At 44.0% G+C, this 18,437-nt stretch overlaps 1 protein-coding gene across 2 annotated transcripts in view; it reads right to left on the bottom strand.

Annotated features, from left to right (window-relative positions):
- Positions 1-12,813: 12,813 nt before the first annotated feature.
- CEMIP2 (cell migration inducing hyaluronidase 2) overlaps positions 12,814-18,437 on the bottom strand; it is a 218,879-nt gene continuing 213,255 nt past the window's right edge. For both annotated transcript variants that reach the window (XM_030193858.1, XM_030193859.1), the window contains exons 23-24: positions 16,641-16,747; positions 12,814-13,408 (exon numbers count right to left, since the gene is read on the bottom strand). In XM_030193858.1, coding sequence (XP_030049718.1) covers positions 13,212-13,408; positions 16,641-16,747 — 304 coding nt within the window. In that variant the 3' untranslated portion in view covers positions 12,814-13,211. The remainder of the gene's footprint in view (positions 13,409-16,640; positions 16,748-18,437) is intronic.

Here is an 18,437-nt window from a genome sequence, read left to right on the forward strand (position 1 = left end):
CCAGCTTTTTCTTTCTAGCCACTCTAATTTTTATGTGGAGCCTGTGACTTGTTTCTGAATTTCCCACTTAAATTTAATCCTCCTGGCACGCACCTCTATGAAATGTGAAGCGTGCCTGTGCTTAGAAGTGTAGCCAGTAAACGCAGCAACTAATTCTATATCATTATGCAGAATTGAACAGGCTCAAGTGCTTTGCTAGATAGACCATGTGATAGCACTATGGGGTAAATTCTATAAAACACACCTAACAAATTGGTGCCAAAAAAACCCTCACTTAAGTGCTGTTCCATAAGCCGTGCCTAAAGTTAGGTGCGGATTATAAAATAGCACTTAACTCCCAGGGGTCGTGTGTAAATTTCAGCACATCCGTTTGCACCAACAGAAATGTGGTGCAAATGCCCCACCTAAATTTACACATGGAATCCCCTTATCATATAACTGTACGTGTAACCCAAAACCATGCCCACAATCCACCCCAAACTGCCCATGACACACCCATTTCCACACCCCCTTTTTAGGGACACATCTAATTAGGCACAAATCATGAGCCTAAATTTACATGTACATCTTGATTCCAATTAGTGCCAATAATTTCTTGTTAAAACGCCAATTATTGGCATTAATTGGCTCATTGTTCAATTAAATTGCACATGCAAAGTGGGCATGTGCACACAATTTTCAGTGACTTTTATAGAATTAGAGGGTATGTATTTTTGATGTTGTTTATAAACTTTCATTTCAGTTTCCTCTTCTGCACTCAGGTTATTTCCATGCTAGCTTCTTGTAGTTGATTAACAACTTGATATACCGCCTCATTCAATAGGTTGAAGTGGTTAACAATATTTATTTATCATTTTTCAGTAATACCACAAGGTAAGTTAATTTCAAGTACATTAGTTCAATATTCCATGTGATTTAAACATGTATAATCTATACTTACCTGGGTATTGCTGTGAATATCGGCACTACCCAGTCATGTCAGATCTGGGCAGGAGAAGGGCAACCTTAGTGTGGAGTCAGAGAGAAGCCAGCTTGGCTGTGCAGGTACCAGCACTGAATGTTAGACAGCACCCACATAGCTTCTAGATCACAGCTGGAATACTGGTCTTTGCTGTACTCTCCCTCTCCCAGAACAATGTTCCCCCGCCCCAACCAGAGCTACCCCTCCAAAAGCACCCCACCTCCACCACAAGGATCCCCGGATCTATCCCTACCTTCCCTTGTAGCCTAGTGATCTTCCAGACAGAAGTGATACCCAGTCACTCCAGCCCATGCTGACTTCAGCTTCAAAATGACTACCTCAACGCAGCAGTCATGCGGTATTGCCACTAGAGATCACAGCAGCCATTCTGAGACTGAAGCTAGCATTGGCAGGAGTAACTGGGCATTGCTCCTGCCTGGAAGACCACTAGGCTGTCAGAGAATGTAAGGTGAGGCCTAAAGAGGGGGAGGGGGAGAGAGAGGAGAGAGGGATGGAAATTGATCATGCCATGACCCGCATTTAAGTCCCAGTGGCCAGGAGTATATGTCCTACAATGTATATGGTCCTACATTGGAGGCGTGACCTAGTGGTTAGAGCACTGGTCTTGCAATCCAGAGGTGGCCAGTTGAAATCCCATTGTTGCTCCTTGTGATCTTGGGCAAGTCACTTAACCCTCCATTGCCTCAGGTACAAACTTAGATTGTGAGCCCTCCTGAGACAGAGAAATATCCAGAGTACCTGAATGTAACTCACCTTGAGCGACTACTGAAAAAGGTGTGCGCAAAATCTAAATCTCTCTATATAAAACGCACCTCCAACATTCTAATGAAGCCTCACTTTCCCAACGTTCTAAAGTGAGGCGGCTGAGACCACTTTTTTGCTCCATGAGTGTCTGCCCCGCCCACGCGTCAAACATAATGATGTTGAGGGCGGAGCACTCAGCAAATAACAGCGCTCAACGTAAAATGACGTCCCATTAGATGGTTGGAAACACACTATCCGCCCTTCCCAACTTCCCCCACCCCCCCAAAGTTGCCGACCGTCACCAAAACACCCCCCCCCCCAAGGTTGCCACCGCTAACACACGGAACAAAACCCCCCAGCACGTCCCCCACCCACCAAAGTCGCCGCCCGTCACCAAAACACCCCCCCCCCCAGGTTGACACCGCAAACACACAACACCATACCCCAGCAAACACCAACCCAGGCAGGGGAGGAGTAGAATCGCTCAAGACTGCTGCCAGGGGCGTAGCCACGGCCGGCCCTAGACGGGCCCTGCCAGCCCACTTTTCCTCCACCGCAACAGCGCCAGCCCCAGCTCCCATTGCCGGCCACTGCTGCTTTTCATGCTCAGCAGCAGGGCCGGTGCTACAAAAAAAAAAAAACAATCAGCTGACTAACCTGAGCGCAAACAACAAAAAATGTAAAAAAAAACACAAAAAAAAACACAGCACCGCAGGCAGCCTTGAGCCATTGGCTGCTGGCTGTGCAGGCTCCGCCTGTCTCTTACGTCACTGCCCCTACGTCGCTCTGGGGGCAGTGACGTAAGAGGCGGGAGGAGCCTGCACAGCCAGCAGCCAGTGCCTCAAGGCTACCTGCAGTGCCGCGTTTTTACATTTTCTTAAACATTTTTTGTAGTTAGCGCTCAGGACAGCTGAGCGCTTCTTTTTATAGCGCCAGCCCTAGGAGTACCAAAGATACAACATCAAGTGGCAGGGCGGACCGGAGGAGGAGAAGGTAGGTGTGTACCAGGCAGGGGGAGGAGTCACGAAGATCGCCGATCAAGAGGCAGGGAGGGACAGAAGAGGAGGAGGTAAACATCAGTGCTAGCAGGCAGGGGGAGGAGTACCGAAGAACGGGATCAAGTGGCAGGGAGGGCTGGAGGAGGAGGAGGAGGTGGGGAGAGAGGGAGGGAGGCCCCTGGCAGGGAAGCAGACAATGGGGGAGGGGGGCCACCCTGGCACACACTCTCCTTCATACACACACACTCTCTCTCTCTCTCACAAACACACTCACACACACTCACTCTCTCTCTGTCACTAACATACACTTAAATCTGGGAGGGGGAGGGGAGGGGAGGGGAGGGAGGCGCCCCACCCTGGCACACACGCTCATTCCCCCACACACACTCTCTCTCTGTCACAAACACACACTTGCACCTGGGAGGGAGGGGGCCACCCTGTGGACGGGGGCCACCCTGGCACACACTCTCATTCTTACACACACTCACATTCCCATACACACACTCTCTCACACAGACACTCGCACACAGTCTCACTCTCTCACACTCACAAACATACACTTGCACCTGGCAGGAGGAGAGGGAGGGGGCCACATCTGAAGGAGGGGGGCCCATCCTGCTACACACTCTCATTTTCACACTCACTCTCATTCCCACACACACACACACTCTCACAAACACACTCACACACACTCACTCTCTCACAAATACACACTTACACATGGCAGGGAGACAGGGACGGGGCACCTTGCAGGAGGGGGGGCCATCCTGGCACACACTCATTCTCACACACACTCTCTCTCCCACACACACACTCTCTCACTCAGAGACACTCGCACACAGTCTCACTCTCTCTCTCCCAATCACTGTATCTGTGTGAAACACACTCTCTCACACTCACTGTGTCACACATACGCACTTCCACACACATCACACACACACTCATTCTCACAGATACACTCACACCCACACTCACTCACTGTCTGTCACACACACACACTCGCACATTCACTCTCTCTCTCACACACTCGCTCAAAAATACACTCCAAGGAAAACCTTGCTAGCGCCCGTTTCATTTGTTTCGGAAACGGGCCTTTTTTACTAGTAAATAAATAAATACATTGAATGTGCAGGTCTAATTGAGGTGGTGACAGTTGGATCATATAAAAATACTGAGTGCTGGTGCCTGAATATTGACAGGTAGGTATGCATCTGTCTCCAGAGAGCTAACAGTCTAGGTTTGCAGCTGAGGTAATGGAGGGTTAAATGACTTGCCATTCTTTCAGTGGCATCATATCATAGACATCAAGAGAAAAGCTGAAATGATCCCACAGATGCACATGGTGTATTGTGAATTAAAAGTGATTGCTGTAGGCTTAAGGTTTGGGATTCTGAGTGTTGTTTCTTGGAAAGCATATACAAGCATCACTATGGAAGTATGAATGTTTTCCAATAAGATATGAATAGTTTTGACATGCCAATAAATCGTGACTTACAGAACACTTGGGGTATATGAATTCTGAGAACTACAGAGAAAGTTTCATTTAAATTTCATTTTCTCTGATTAAGGAATATAATGCAAAGATATTCCCAAATGATGTGGACAATAAACTGTTCTCCCCATCCGATGACCATTTTAAAATTTTCTTACACAGTTTCCAACTCATTCTATAACTGGTTGCCTAAAGTCAGGCAGAAATTTGCATGTGTAGTTATAGAATACCAGTAGTTATACGTATGCGTGATTGCTATAGTTCCGCATGGAAGAGTTATAAAATACCACTGAGTGGCTAACATAGGCAACAACTTGCTTAGTGCAAAAATGTAAGGGGGTGTACATGTGGGTGGGTCTCATATTTACACACAACTTACAGAACTCAGTAAGTTATACACCAAGATGTCACATTTAGAAAGAGTTACCATATGCCTTCTTTTTAGAGGACATGTACTCCTTTTGGACTTCATCAGATATGCCTCCAAGTTCTGTTCTAATTTTTAGCAAAATATCCTCCTTTTCTTTTAATGCCTATGACCAACACCCCTACTCACATAATGAGAGAGACCATCTCTGGCCTACTAGTCAGTCTGGACACACAGGAGGGGGGTGCTAGATAAAGGCATTACCGATCTCCTCTCTGTGTCCCTGCTGGTTGAATCTGTCAAAGGAATTTTATTCGTGCAGCACAACTTTAAGCATATGCAACGACTCTCACATGTATCTCACAAGTCAGCCAAAGCTGTTGAGGGAGACCTGCTGTTCTGATAAATACGCTTGGGCTCACACTCAGTCAAACTAAAATCCGGAAATTCTTAAAAAGTAGATTGTCTATTGCTGTTCTGTAAGTCAGTCATTGTCTGACGAGAGGCCATTAACTAACTGTTTACACATTTTCTAAGATTAAATATTTCTTTAGCAAAAGTAGCAATCATTTTTTAATGCTCTTTTTTTGTCTCTGCAATACGGTAACCCTACATCTAGGTATAGCACTTTTACACCTATTGACATGCTGTAGATTGCCACATCTAGACACCAGCTTACACTTGTACTCTATAATGGCATCTGGTTGTCCTGATGCCATTATAGAATTATTCCTTGGCATATTGGCGCCTAACTTTTGACGTTCTTTATAGAATTGACCCTGAGTTATTGAAAAGAAAACCTGCTAAAGGTGGATCCCTCAAGACAGTTTAAAGAGCCTGCTGTACTCTGGATGGGGGGGGGGGGGGGGGTGCTTTTACCTTAATTTAGCAGCAGGCCTGTGATTCTTATTTTGATTACTGTTTCTTTTTTCTGGTGTGCTCTCAAACAATCGGAAAGGTTATTAACGGAACACTTGAACTGGAATCCTCAGCATAATCAGCTCTTTTCAAGGTGTTACTTTTAGATCAGAACTTTCAAGGTTTACTTCCTATAACAAGCATACATCATCAGCAACTTAGGACCTTTTTTTAAGTGGTGTGTTCAAAAGTGTTAGAAGTTCATTCTCATAGACTAGCATCTTTCAACTGATGTTCAGTGGCTGCTCCACAGGTGTGCTGTGGAGTCTGCAGGGATCCTTCATCAGGTCATAGGCGCCGCTACAGGGTGGCAAGTGCTATCCCCCCCCAAATTGCCTTGCCACCTTTTTGCCATCCCAAATAGAATCAGCATACTTCTCCCTCAGGTCTGGATTTCCTTATCTTCTTCCCTCTCTCCTCTCCACCACAGTTCTACAAACTTTGTGTGTGCGCTGGCAGCTATTGTAACAAGCCTTCCGTTGGTGAGCTCTGGGCTCCTTCCTTCTGATGCAACTTCCTTTTGAAACATGGGAGGGATGTGGCAGAGAGAAAGCACCCAGCTGGCCAGAGGAAGGCCTGTTTTAATAGCTGCTGGCAACTGCAAAGTATGTAGCACTGTGGCAGAAAGGAGATAAGATGCCCAAGGAAAGGAAGGAAGAAGGTAGGAAAAGATATCGGATCCATGGGAGGGAACAGAGGTGGGGAGGAAGAGAGACAATACTACAGAGGAAAATGAGTGAAATGTTGCACATATAGGGAAGAAGGGAGGCATGCTACACAGAAAGGGAAAGGCAGAGGGGAGACATGCTGCACAAGAAGGGAGGCAGACTGAACATAAAGGGAAAGGAAGGGAAGTTGGGGGAGACAGGCTGAACATGAAGGGAAGAGAAGAGGGAAGACATGCTAGCACCTGTGGGTTTTTATTTTTTTGCAACTACATTCAAAGTGTTTTATATAGTATATATATAGATACTTGTACCTGGGGCAATGGAGGGTTAAGTGACTTGCCCAGAGTCACAAGTAGCTGGAAAGAGGAGAGACAAGCTGCACGTGAAGGCAAGTGAAAGGGAAAACAAGATAGATTTGAGGAGGCAGAGAAATTGAAGAAAGTTGAATGTGAGCAATCAGTGCCAAAGGGCAGGAGATGAGAAAAGAAATAGCAAATGGAAAGGAGGTCCTGGAAACAGAGTTAAGAGCATTAAGAGAGGAAAGCAGAACCAGAGATTGGGAACGAGATGGTTGGAATAATGAAACCACCAGACTACAAAGGTAGGAAAGTTGATTTTATTTTCAGTTTAGTGATTAAATTATGTTGGTGTTGAGAATGTACATCTGTTAGCTTCATTTTGCACTGAACAGGACATACATTTTCAGTAGCATAATTAAATAACTACTTCTGTAGGTTATAGGATGGATGGGGATGGAGGAGATTATTTGCGGGGATGGATTTTAGTGGGGACAGGCAGGTATGGATTGGATTCCAGTTGTGAGCCTTGTAAGTGTGCCATGAGATGAAAAAGGTTGCAAGTCACTGCCATACACTATCCCCATGTGGGAGGAAGGGGATCTTATTTTGAAACAAGGTGCAAGTGTTCTCTCAGGGAGTAGCAGAGGAAGTTCTTTGCTGCCCCCTTTCCAAGGAGTGTTGGAAAGGAATGGGGTGGAGGTGGTGGGGATTGCCTTCCACTTCTAGGTGAAAAATAGAGCAAAGGTTCTCTTCCCTTGTAAGAGAGAAATTGGTGTTAGCGTTTGGTTAGAAATCTGTATTCCAAGGAGTATATGGAGCGTCGATAAAAGATCCCTGCTTGGAAAGAGGTGCTTAGGAGTTATTTTAAAAACATTTATGAGAATATTAACCAGTGGCGCAGCTACGTGGGGCCAGGGCCCCCGTGGATTTGGCCCTGGACCCCCTGCTGACGACTCGCCTGCCCCCCTCCCACCACCAACCCGCTGTCACCTGCCTTTGCTGGCGGGGGACCCCAACCCCCGCCAGCCGAGGTCCTCTTCTTCTCGCAAAAGGCTTCCTTCTGTTTCTGACGTCAGAAACAGAAGGAAGCCTTTTGCGAGAAGAGGACCTCGGCTGGCGGGGGATGGGGTCCCCCGCCAGCAAAGGTAGGTGAAGGCGGGTTGGCGGCGGAAGGTTGGGGGGGTGTCGGCGCCGCCGGGGTGGGGGGGGGGGCTAAAATGTGCCCTCTCACCTCAGGCTCTGGACCCCCCCTCCTGCCATAGTCTGGCTAAGCCCCTGATGTTAACAACTAAGTTCTGATTTCTGGAAGTGGCAACAGTAAATAAGTGTATATGTACATAAGCATTGCCATACTGGGACAGACCAAAGGCCCATCAAGCCCAGCATCCTGTTTAAAACAGTGGCCAATCAAGGTTACAAGTATCTGGCAAGATCTCAAAACAGTTTATGCTGTTTATCCTAGAAATAAGAAGTGGATTCTCCCCCAAGTCCATTTTAATAATGACTTATGCACTTTTCTTTTAGGAAGTTATCCAAACTTTTAAAAATCCCACTAAGCTAACTGCTTTTACTAAATTCTCTGACAAACAATTCCAGAGTTTAATTACACGTTGAGTGAAGAAAGCGCGGGGTACAAATGTAACAAAAAAAAAAAAATTGTTTCCGATTTGTTTTAAATTTACTACTTTGTAGCTTCATTGGGTGCCCCCTAGTCCTAGTATTTTTGGAAAGAGTAAACAAGCAATTCACATCTACCCATTCCACTCCACTCATTATTTTATAGACCTCTATCATATCTCCCCTCAGTCATCTTTTCTCCAAGCTGAAGAGTCCTAGCCGCTTTAGCCTTTCCTCATAGGGAAGTCACCCCACCCCCTTTATCATTTTCATCGCCCTTCTCTGTACCTTTTCTAATTGCACTTGATCTTTTTTGAGATGCAGTGACCAGAATTGCACACAATATTCGAAGTGCAGTCGCACCATGGAGTGATACAAAGGCATTATAATGTCCTTATTTTTGTTTTCCGTTCCTTTCCTAATAATACCTTTTCTTGTACTCTTCAGTGTCCCACCCTTTCTTGTAATAGCACCATAGATATTAGCAGATATGAGCATAAGAACTCCCAATGCAGGGTGCAACAGTGCGCCCCTCCCCTAAGAGTAAAAATCCTGAAAAGGGGGTACATAACAGGAGAAAAAGACCATTCTATTGCAACTTCTGAAAATATTTCAATAACTTCTAAATTGGCAATATCAATATCAAATGAACTTCCTTAATTGGGGGGGGGGGGGGGGGAAGATTATTTGCAAAATGTTTGTGCTACGATTTTCAGGTGATGTCTATGTAATGTGGTTAAAGTTTACTTGTTCTCTGGAACCTCCTGTGTTGATACAGTTAGACCAGGAGTTCTCAGCCCAGTCCTCAAGATACTGGAAGCCAGTCTGGTTTTTTAATATAGCCACAATGAATATGCACGAGATATATTGGCAGCAGTGGCGTAGCCACAGGTGGGCTTGGGTGGGCCATGGCCCACCCATTTATGGCTCAGGCCCACCCAACAGTAGCACATGTTTAGTGCTAACTGGTGGGAATCCCAAGCTCCGCCAGCTGAAGATTTTCCCCTGATGGTAACGAAAACGCTACTCTCCATGACACCGGCACCTGCGCATGCTCAGTTTTCAGTGCATGCCTGCTGCCAAGGTGGAAAGAAGCATTTTCCCACCAGCTGAGATCATTTTTTTTTTGGGGGGGGGGGGGGGAGAACACTTGGTGCCCACCCAATTCTTGCCTAGGCCCACCCAAAATCTGTTGCCTGGCTACGCCCCTGATTGGCAGGCACTACCTCCTTGTATACACATACACGTCACGCCTATTCATTGTGGGTATCCTGAAAAACCTGACTGCATTGAGATCCCTTTCATTCCTGGTGTCTGAGGATGGCAGCTCTCGAAAGGGCTTGCCCAAATTGTGCAATATGTTCAGATGACATCACCAGAGTGTTGCTTGTATGAATAAGGTGTAGGAATAAAGCCTTTTCTGAAGTGGGGCCCTTATGGTACAATGAGCTGCCTATTGATAAGCAGCTTGAAAGGGATCTACTACTATTTTACGAAAAAACGAAAGAACCTCATATTTTTACAGAGGTATTTGTGGGGAGGTGGAATGAGGTGGCTAAAGTCAGGTTCTTAGGAATGTGGATTCTAGACCGCATTGCTGAGTTGTTTAATGTAATTGTATTTTTTTAAATTATGCTTGTATGTTGAAACAAAAATGTAAAAAAAATAAATACAGATGTTTAATAGTGATCCAGAGATTTAACTTCCACAGTTATCCCACAGCCTTCATACACAGAAGGAAAAATACTGCTCAGGATAGTTTATATTGGAAGGTGTCTAATCACCCCAATATAACTGTACCCCAAACAAATACAGCCAGATTATATTAATTTATTTCCAACCCAATGGTAGTTGGAAAAATTATATGACCAAAGGGGTCAAGAATGTCTGTCCGTCTGCTTGTCTAGGGGCAAAATAACACTTCTAAAATATATCAGAATGGGATGACATTTGGCATGTGGGAAAATCCGGTACAAAGACACATCAAGTGCATAAGTACATAAGTAATGCCACACTGGGAAAAGACCAAGGGTCCATCCAGCCCAGCATCCTGTCCACGACAGCGGCCAATTCAGGCTAAGGGCACCTGGCAAGCTTCCCAAACGTACAAACATTCTATACATGTTATTCCTGGAATTGTGGATTTTTCCCAAGTCCATTTAGTAGTGGTTTATGGACTTCTCCTTTAGAAAACCGTCTAACCCCTTTTTAAACTCTGCCAAGCTAACCACCTTCACCACGTTCTCCGGCAACGAATTCCAGAGTTTAATTACGCGTTGGGTGAAGAAAACATTTCTCCGATTTGTTTTAAATTTACTACACTGTAGTTTCATCGCATGCCCCCTAGTCCTAGTATTTTTGAAAAGCGTGAACAGACACTTCACATCCACCTGTTCCACTCCACTCATTATTTTATATACCTCTATCATGTCTCCCCTCAGCCGTCTCTTCTCCAAGCTGAAAAGCCCTAGCCTCCTTAGTCTTTCTTCATAGGGAAGTCGTCCCATCCCCGCTATCTTTTTCGTCGCCCTTCGCTGCACCTTTTCCAATTCCATTATATCTTTCTTGAGATGCGGCGACCAGAATTGAACACAATACTCAAGTACAATGGGTCGAATTGGACTGGTGGTACCAGAGAAATAACCCCCCCCCCACACACACACACACAAATGGCCTATTGCATGTGTAAAGGAGACAGCATTCTAGCATCTGCAATAAAGAAACTTACATACAGTAAAACATAGTAGTCAAGGAGTTCCTCCATTCAAAGTACCTTTCCCTGCTCTCTGCTTTACTGATCTCCCCAAACTGCCTCCACACAAAAACCATCCCCTACTCCATAACTGTTCCAGCTCTCAACTATGGTCCCAGCAACTGCCCCACCATTCTACAAATTGCACCCCCCCCTCCAAAAAAAAGCAAAACTATCCCCCACAACTGATCACTCCTATAAAATGTATCCCCAAGTGCTCCATCATTCTGCCAAGTTCCCCCCCCCCCCCCGACTCTCCATAGATACAACACATGCAAAGCATAAACAGTACACACAACAGAGATACTATTCTGATATTTTATATATAGAGAAATTTTCTTTATTGTTATTTCTATTGTAAAAGTTTCTGAATTAAATTTACAGCTTTGTTATTGCTTGTACTGCTAATATCTATAGCTGCGGGCAGGGTTAGATTAACGGGTTGGCAAACTATACATATAACTTGGGTTCAAATCAAGGGGGTTTAATTGACTGGAGGCAACGTAAGTGTGCTTGGCCTTTTATCTGGCCTGAAGCCTTTAGGCGGAGCTTGACACCATACAAAGTAATATATTTTGAGTGTATCAAGATGGCGGCTGCTGCATAGGGAAACAATTAAACCTCCTTGGTGTAGAGACGGCTTCAGCCTTGTCACGTGATGCCACCTCCTATCAATCAAATCTCCTTGGTCCAAATGGTTACAGAAGCCCTGTCAAAATGTGTTCAGGACTCAGGTTAAGATTGACAACTGTCTGGGTTGTTTTTTTTTTTTTTTTAAGGATTCTGATGTCTACATTCATATATGGAAACTAGAAAGATGGCCATCGGGACATATAGAGGGTAATTCTACAATGGCTGCCTCTTTTTGGATGCCCTGATGCTGTATGGTTCCAGCCTATTTTATAAAGCCGACTGGACACCCCAATTCCATTATAGAATATTATTGTAACCCAGTATTGGCGCACTTATTTCAGCCATAGACCTGGCTTAACTGCAGTTGCATGAAAGTGTCAGGGACACATGTAACTGACACTATTCAGCTCTATGTTCTTCCCATGTGCCTGTCCTCCCTGCATTTATGCACTATGCCACATCCGTTCAAATTTACAGAATAGCACTTAGGAGACCTGCAGCCTCTGACATGCGTATGTGTACACTTACCCACCACTGTTCCCTCTAAGCTAAGCGGGAGTCTTCCACATACAGGCCTGCCAGTGGGGAGTGCTGTTTCACTATCACATTTTCAATAAATAGTGAGGGACAGGCAAGTTCTGCAGGACTCAAGAGAACCTGCCTCTCCCTAGCAATTGAAAACACAATATTAAAGCACAACCCCTACTCAGCTTAGAGGGAACACTGTTACCCACCCAAAGTGCTAGTATCTTCTACATTTAAGCATTCAAGTAGCGTGTAAATGTAGTGCTTTGCTTATAGTATTGCCCTTACAGAGGGTAATTCTATAAAGGCGTGATTTGAGTTTATTTCATAAAGCAAAGTAGGCATCTATTTCCTTTACAGAATACCAGCGTAGCAGGGCAAATACACACATCTATTATAGGTGCAACCACTTACACTAGCAATACAGCTGATGTAAATGCTCACACCTCACCCGGTGAGTGGGAAGGAAGCATTCTGGTGAGAGTAGCAACCAGAAAAAGCTGTAACTAGTGAGCCAGGTGCCAGTGCCAGAGATGGTAGAGGATAGTTTTCTCAATGCAGTTTCTGGGCTGACATGGTGCTTGCCAGCTTTCCCTGTGCGACCTCTGGAAAGGTAAAGTATAGTTGGAGCGTAAAATATATCCTTTAAAATCTGCTCAGTAACATCTAATGGTTTCAGATACTATCACATTTGATTACATTTATTATTCTTTCTAAACTCACCGAATGTTTGGGTGCCACACTATTCAAAGCTGCCACCTTCCCAATCTCCTCTAAGTCACACATACACACACAGAGGCGTCACGTGCTTCTCCCACTAATTAAAGAGATTTTAATATGAAAAGAGCTTTCAAGTAATTAAAAGGTGCAATCCATCATTTGCTTTTGTAGCTCTTCCAGGCTAATCCATATTATAAAACACACCATCATATATTCCCCATTAATACAAAAGTATAAAACACATACAAATGTTTACAGGAAATACAAACCAGAAAAAAAAGACAAACATCTGAGGGACACAGCTTTACAAATGGCAATAAATTCTTTCAGATTTTATACAACTAGAAGGTGCACTGGCACTACAATAATAACCATTCAGATCTCTTTCTGTATCAAACAGCAACATGAGCTACTTGGGGTAACAGTGTAATTAAAATGCCATAAATTAAATAAGTTAGTTCACATTTATTTTAGCACTTAAGGTTCATGGGTCCATCTAGCGTGTCTTTAAGGCTTTCTTCAAAAGTTCCACATCTTGGGTCTTGTCGGTGTTGACTCTTTGGCAGCCATATTCTACCAGCTGCAAAGGGATGTATTTCTCCAGTAGACCTAGGCCCTGCCCAGCAGGACCGGAGAACAGCTTAGTCCATGATGGTCTGAAATTTCCTTTGAAACCCAAAAATGCTATGCTCTCTGCCAAATATAAAGAGAGATCAAATTGAGACGCTACAAAAAATTTTTATCACTCATAAAGAAAAGGCAAAGTTCACATATGTATTAAGCATCAGTAGTAACATCAACTGGATACCCAACATTCTAAAGGTCTCACTGTTTGAGCTCTGACTGAACCACTTCCTAAAGCAAGAGAGTACCAGGCAGATGGTGGAGAGAAATCTCCTTTGCTTGGCCTCTCCAGTGCAATATGAGCTCAAAGGTGACAAGTGGAGGAGTAGCCTAGTGGTTAGAGCACCAGCCTTGACATCTTGAGGTGCCTGGTTCAAATCCCACTGCTGCTCCTTGTTATCTTGGGCAAGTTACTTAACCCTCCATTGTCTCTGGTACAAAATTAGATTGTGAGCCCTCCTGCGACAGAGAAATACCCAGTGTACTTGAATGTAACTTACCTTGATCTAATACTGAAAAAGATATGAGCAAAATCCAAATAAATAAATAAATAAGCTCATGAACAAGGGAAGGGGAAAGGGAATGGGACTTGATATACCGCCTTTCTGTGGTTTCTGCAACTACATTTAATACATAGTAACATAGTAGATGACAGCAGAAAAAGACCTGCACGGTCCATCCAGTCTGCCCAACAAGACAAACTCATGTGCTACTTTTTGTGTATACCCTACCTTGATTTGTACCTGTCCTCTTCAGGGCACAGACCGTATAAGTCTGCCCAGCACTATCCCCGCCTCCCAACCACCAGCCCCGCCTCCCACCACCAGCTCTGGCACAGACCGTATAAGTCTGCCCAGCACTATCCCCGCCTCCTAACCACCAGCCCCGCCTCCCACCACCGGCTCTGCCACCCAATCTCGGCTAAGCTCCTGAGGATCCATTCCTTCTGAACAGGATTCCTTTATGTTTATCCCACGCATGTTTGAATTCCATTACCGTTTTCATTTCCACCACCTCCCGCAGAAGGGCATTCCAAGCATCCACTACTCTCTCCGTGAAAATAATGATTATTTCTGATCTGACGAAGGGCTACCTTCGATAGCTAATCAAAAAATGTATTTAGTCCAACAAAAAAGGTATCATCTTATTTTCTTTTCTATGCTTTATTTTATTCTATTTCTATTGATTGCCTTTAGAAGTAGATTAACACGGCTACCACATCTCTCTACTGCAACTACATTCAAAGCGGTTTACATAGTATATAAAGGTACTTATTAGTACCTGGGACAATAGAGGGTTAAGTGACTTGCCCAGGGTCACAAGCAGCTGCAGTGGGAATCGAACCCAGTTCCCCAGGATCAAAGTCCACTAGGCTACTCCTATGCTGGGGACAGAAACTTTGCAACTAGGGTGATCTATAGGGCTACAAGCTAAGGCAGTCCTGGTTTTATCCTACTGTTCTTATGGAGATGTTGCTCTATTTCCTTATTGAGTGCCTGAAGCCATGGAGCTCTATGTTCACCCTATTACATAGGAGAAAATTTAAAGTACTTACTGGATATGTATATTTTGAGCTAGTCTGTTACTAGATGTAAGCAGTCCCTCATTGTCATGGTAAACCTCCCAGTGCTTTGTCGGGAATACCACTGACACATTGCTTTGCAACAGGTTACATTTATTTATTTATTAGGATTTATTTACTGCCTTTTTGAAGGAATTCACTCAAGGCGATGTACAGTAAGAATAGATCCAACATGAGCAATAGGCAATTACAGCAGTAAAAATATTCAAACAGCAATACAAAATATGGCGTAGTATACTACTTACAATGTCAACACAATACGTAATAGAACATTTTAATTGATAGTGAAGGATAAAGCAAAGATGTAACATATAGATAGGTAAGAAAGTAGGAAGTGTTAGAAAGTAAGGTGATTGGTTAAATATCTCAGCTACAGTAGGGGTGGATAAACATGTCCTGCTGCAGTATGTGCAGCCCGTGTCACTCCTTGTGTGTGCGAGTAATCCCAGAAGGGCATTCCAGAGCTCTCTGTGAAACAGCCTGGTGTCAATTTATCATGTGCCAATGGTAAGGAAGTCAAAAGCAAACTCGAGGGCCACATTAAAACAACAACCAAAAAAAAATGTATCTACAATATTACTGTAATGACAACTATCTGGCAGCAGCTCTCCAGAGTTCGAGATTAGTCAATGGGACCAGTGATCTATGCACAAGCAAAAACTAAAACAATGTTTTAATCTACTGACAGGCTCTCCCTGACATGTTTTTTTTTTTAATGTTTCTAAGGGCAATTCTTTAACTGGGCACAAGTGCACTGGGATGCAATTGCAAGCGATGCACATGTGGGTGGAGCATGTGCAGGTCATGGGCATGTCACCTACTTACATGTGAATCTTATGTAATAGTATAATTTGCACACACTGTATGTTGTACTCAGGCATGCCAACCTATGACAGCCATAGACCTGGCATAAATTGGCATGCCTAGCCAAGATGCCCTTACTGAACTGGTGCTCAGTGCCTGGCATCAAAGCACCTAACTTGAGGTGCAAAGTTATATAATTGCCCCCGTGTCTTTAAATGTGAGACAGAGTCACTTACATCTGGACTATCACCTAACTAATCAAGGGGTCTTCAGAAAAGCCAGATTCTCTTACCCCGAAAATGTACCAGAGAAAACACCTGCTACAGGTAAGTAAATTTGTTTCCTCCAAGGACAAACAGGCATAATATTCTCACAGGTGGGACTCTCCAGCTACCAGGCTCACAATTTAAATGAACTTGGCAACTAAGAAGAAAATGAGCCTGGTGGGAAAAAAAGGGCCGGAGGGCAGAGTTGACATTTAAGTAGTAAAACGATTCTACAGTGTCATCCACGGAGTCCACTGCAGACACTGCCGTAGTGTACTGTCACTTTAAAATTTTAAGGCAGTGCCCCCCATGCCTTCCCGCCAGACGCTGGAGCACAGGGCCAGCAGTACAATACTAAAGCTAAGAAAACGGCTCCAAGGGGAGGCGAGATGGACGTAAAAATATATGCCTGCTGTCCTCAGAGAATAATTTTCTTCATCAGACTCTCCCCAAATATTGCCTAAACTGTGAACTTTTATACAAGCAATATTTTCTTTAAAATCCTTTTTCTACCTTGGCTTCTGACTCCCTTTCCATGCTTACTTTGGATCATTTCTTTAATTGCCGGAAGAACAATTTGCATACAATCATCAGGTTAAGAATGAGAGATCAGAGCAGGTAAGTATATGAGGGGACGATATCTACTCACCGTTGTTTCTAAGATGTGCTGGTTTGGCTGTTCCTAGGGAAACCAATGCTTCTGCGATACCATCGAAACTTCCTACATTACCACGTGTACCCAACAAAACTATTGACCTGCCGAAGAATAGTGAAATAGACAACCTTCAGAAAAATTGCTCTATTCTGAAATGTTTCAGAACAATTATTTCTATAAACATGATAGCACCTTGGGCAAGGAAGCACTCTGATACTCAGGTTCCTACATTTTAAACTATTTTCTACCGTTACTACTAATTTCTATAGCACTACTAGATAGATGTACACAGTGCTGTGCAAACACATGAGAGACTGGAAGCTCTACTGAGTAGGAACAAACAGGGCAAAAGAGATTAGAGAGTTTTATTTATTAAAAAACATCCTTAATGAAACAAATCATGCCTCAAACCACTCAAGTGCTTCAAAAAAACACCTCTCACACGACCTTACCTAACACCTTTCCATCTAAATCCTCATCTACCTTCAGCTTATTATCGACTGTATTTAAGATCATGTAATGACTATATCCTAATAACACTCTGTAAGCCACATTGAGCCTGCAAAAAGGTAGGGAAATGTGGGGTACAAATGCAATAAATAAATAAATACATAAAAATAAACAGGTGAAGAGGTTAAGAGTTAAAGGCAGCCTCAAAAGGGTGAGCTTTTACCCAGTTTTGAATTGGGCCAGAGACAGACCAAGACGCACTGACTCTAGAAATCTATTCTAGGCATATGGCAAAGCAAGGTGAAAGGAACAGGGTCTGGTTGGTAGCAGAGGAAAAGGGCACAGATAAGTTTGATTTACCTGATGAACAGAGTTCCTAGGGAGGGATGTAGGGATAAGACAGAAGAGATACTGAGGAGCTGCAGAATGAATGCACAGGCAGGCCAGTAAGGGAATTCTGAACTGTATTCAGAAATGAATAGGGAGCCAATGAAATGACTTCAGAAGAGATGTTAATGTGAAAGAAGCGACACTGGTGGAAGTAAGTCATGGAACAGAATTTTGAACAGACTGACAGGAAGAGAGATGTTTCAGTGGTAGACCTATGAGGAGCAGGTTGCAGAAGTGGGAGGCCTTTGGCAACTATATGAGAATTTGTTTTGACTCCCAGTGGATTAATAAGATGATCAGTGATTACTAGACCCTTCACCTGATGAATGTACAAGACAGGCCACATCCCAGTGTGCTGACTGTATATATATGGGGGTAATTTTACAAAACAGTGCCAATATCAAAGTAGGTTACAATTCATTCAAAAGCTTCTCTATCATGACTGTAGATGTGATCATACCATCTATCCTATGGATTCAAATTTCAGATATTTTATTAGCAAGTCACTTAAGTATTTGGGTACACCTAAGTTGTGGGCCCGACAAGCTAACTCCTTATCTGCACTGACATTCACTTTCTTCTGAAGAAAGCCATTTGTTATTGGTCCACTGTTCTCTCTAAACTTCACCTGGGAATTGGCCCCTGCCTTGTGGAACTCACTCCCAACTGAGTGGTGAACAGAGACGGTGTTGGAGAATTTCAGGTCTGGTTTAAGAACACTCTTCTTCCATGAGGCTTTGCTAACGTTGGGCTCTGTTAAAAAGGCCGCTTCCTTAGGCCCTCAATGATGGAGGGTGGTGACTTAAGTGTGGGGTTGCAGGGGTCTGGATTGGGGGTGAAGGGAGTCAATCAACACCACAGTCCCTTTAAGCTTTGGCCTGGGAGCAGCAGGCCGTGCAGGATTAAAGAATAGGAAAATTAGGCACATGCCTTGGGCCTAAATGTTTAGAA

This window comes from Microcaecilia unicolor, chromosome 2 (assembly GCF_901765095.1).
Source record: "Microcaecilia unicolor chromosome 2, aMicUni1.1, whole genome shotgun sequence".
Classification (NCBI taxonomy): Eukaryota; Metazoa; Chordata; class Amphibia; order Gymnophiona; family Siphonopidae; genus Microcaecilia; species Microcaecilia unicolor.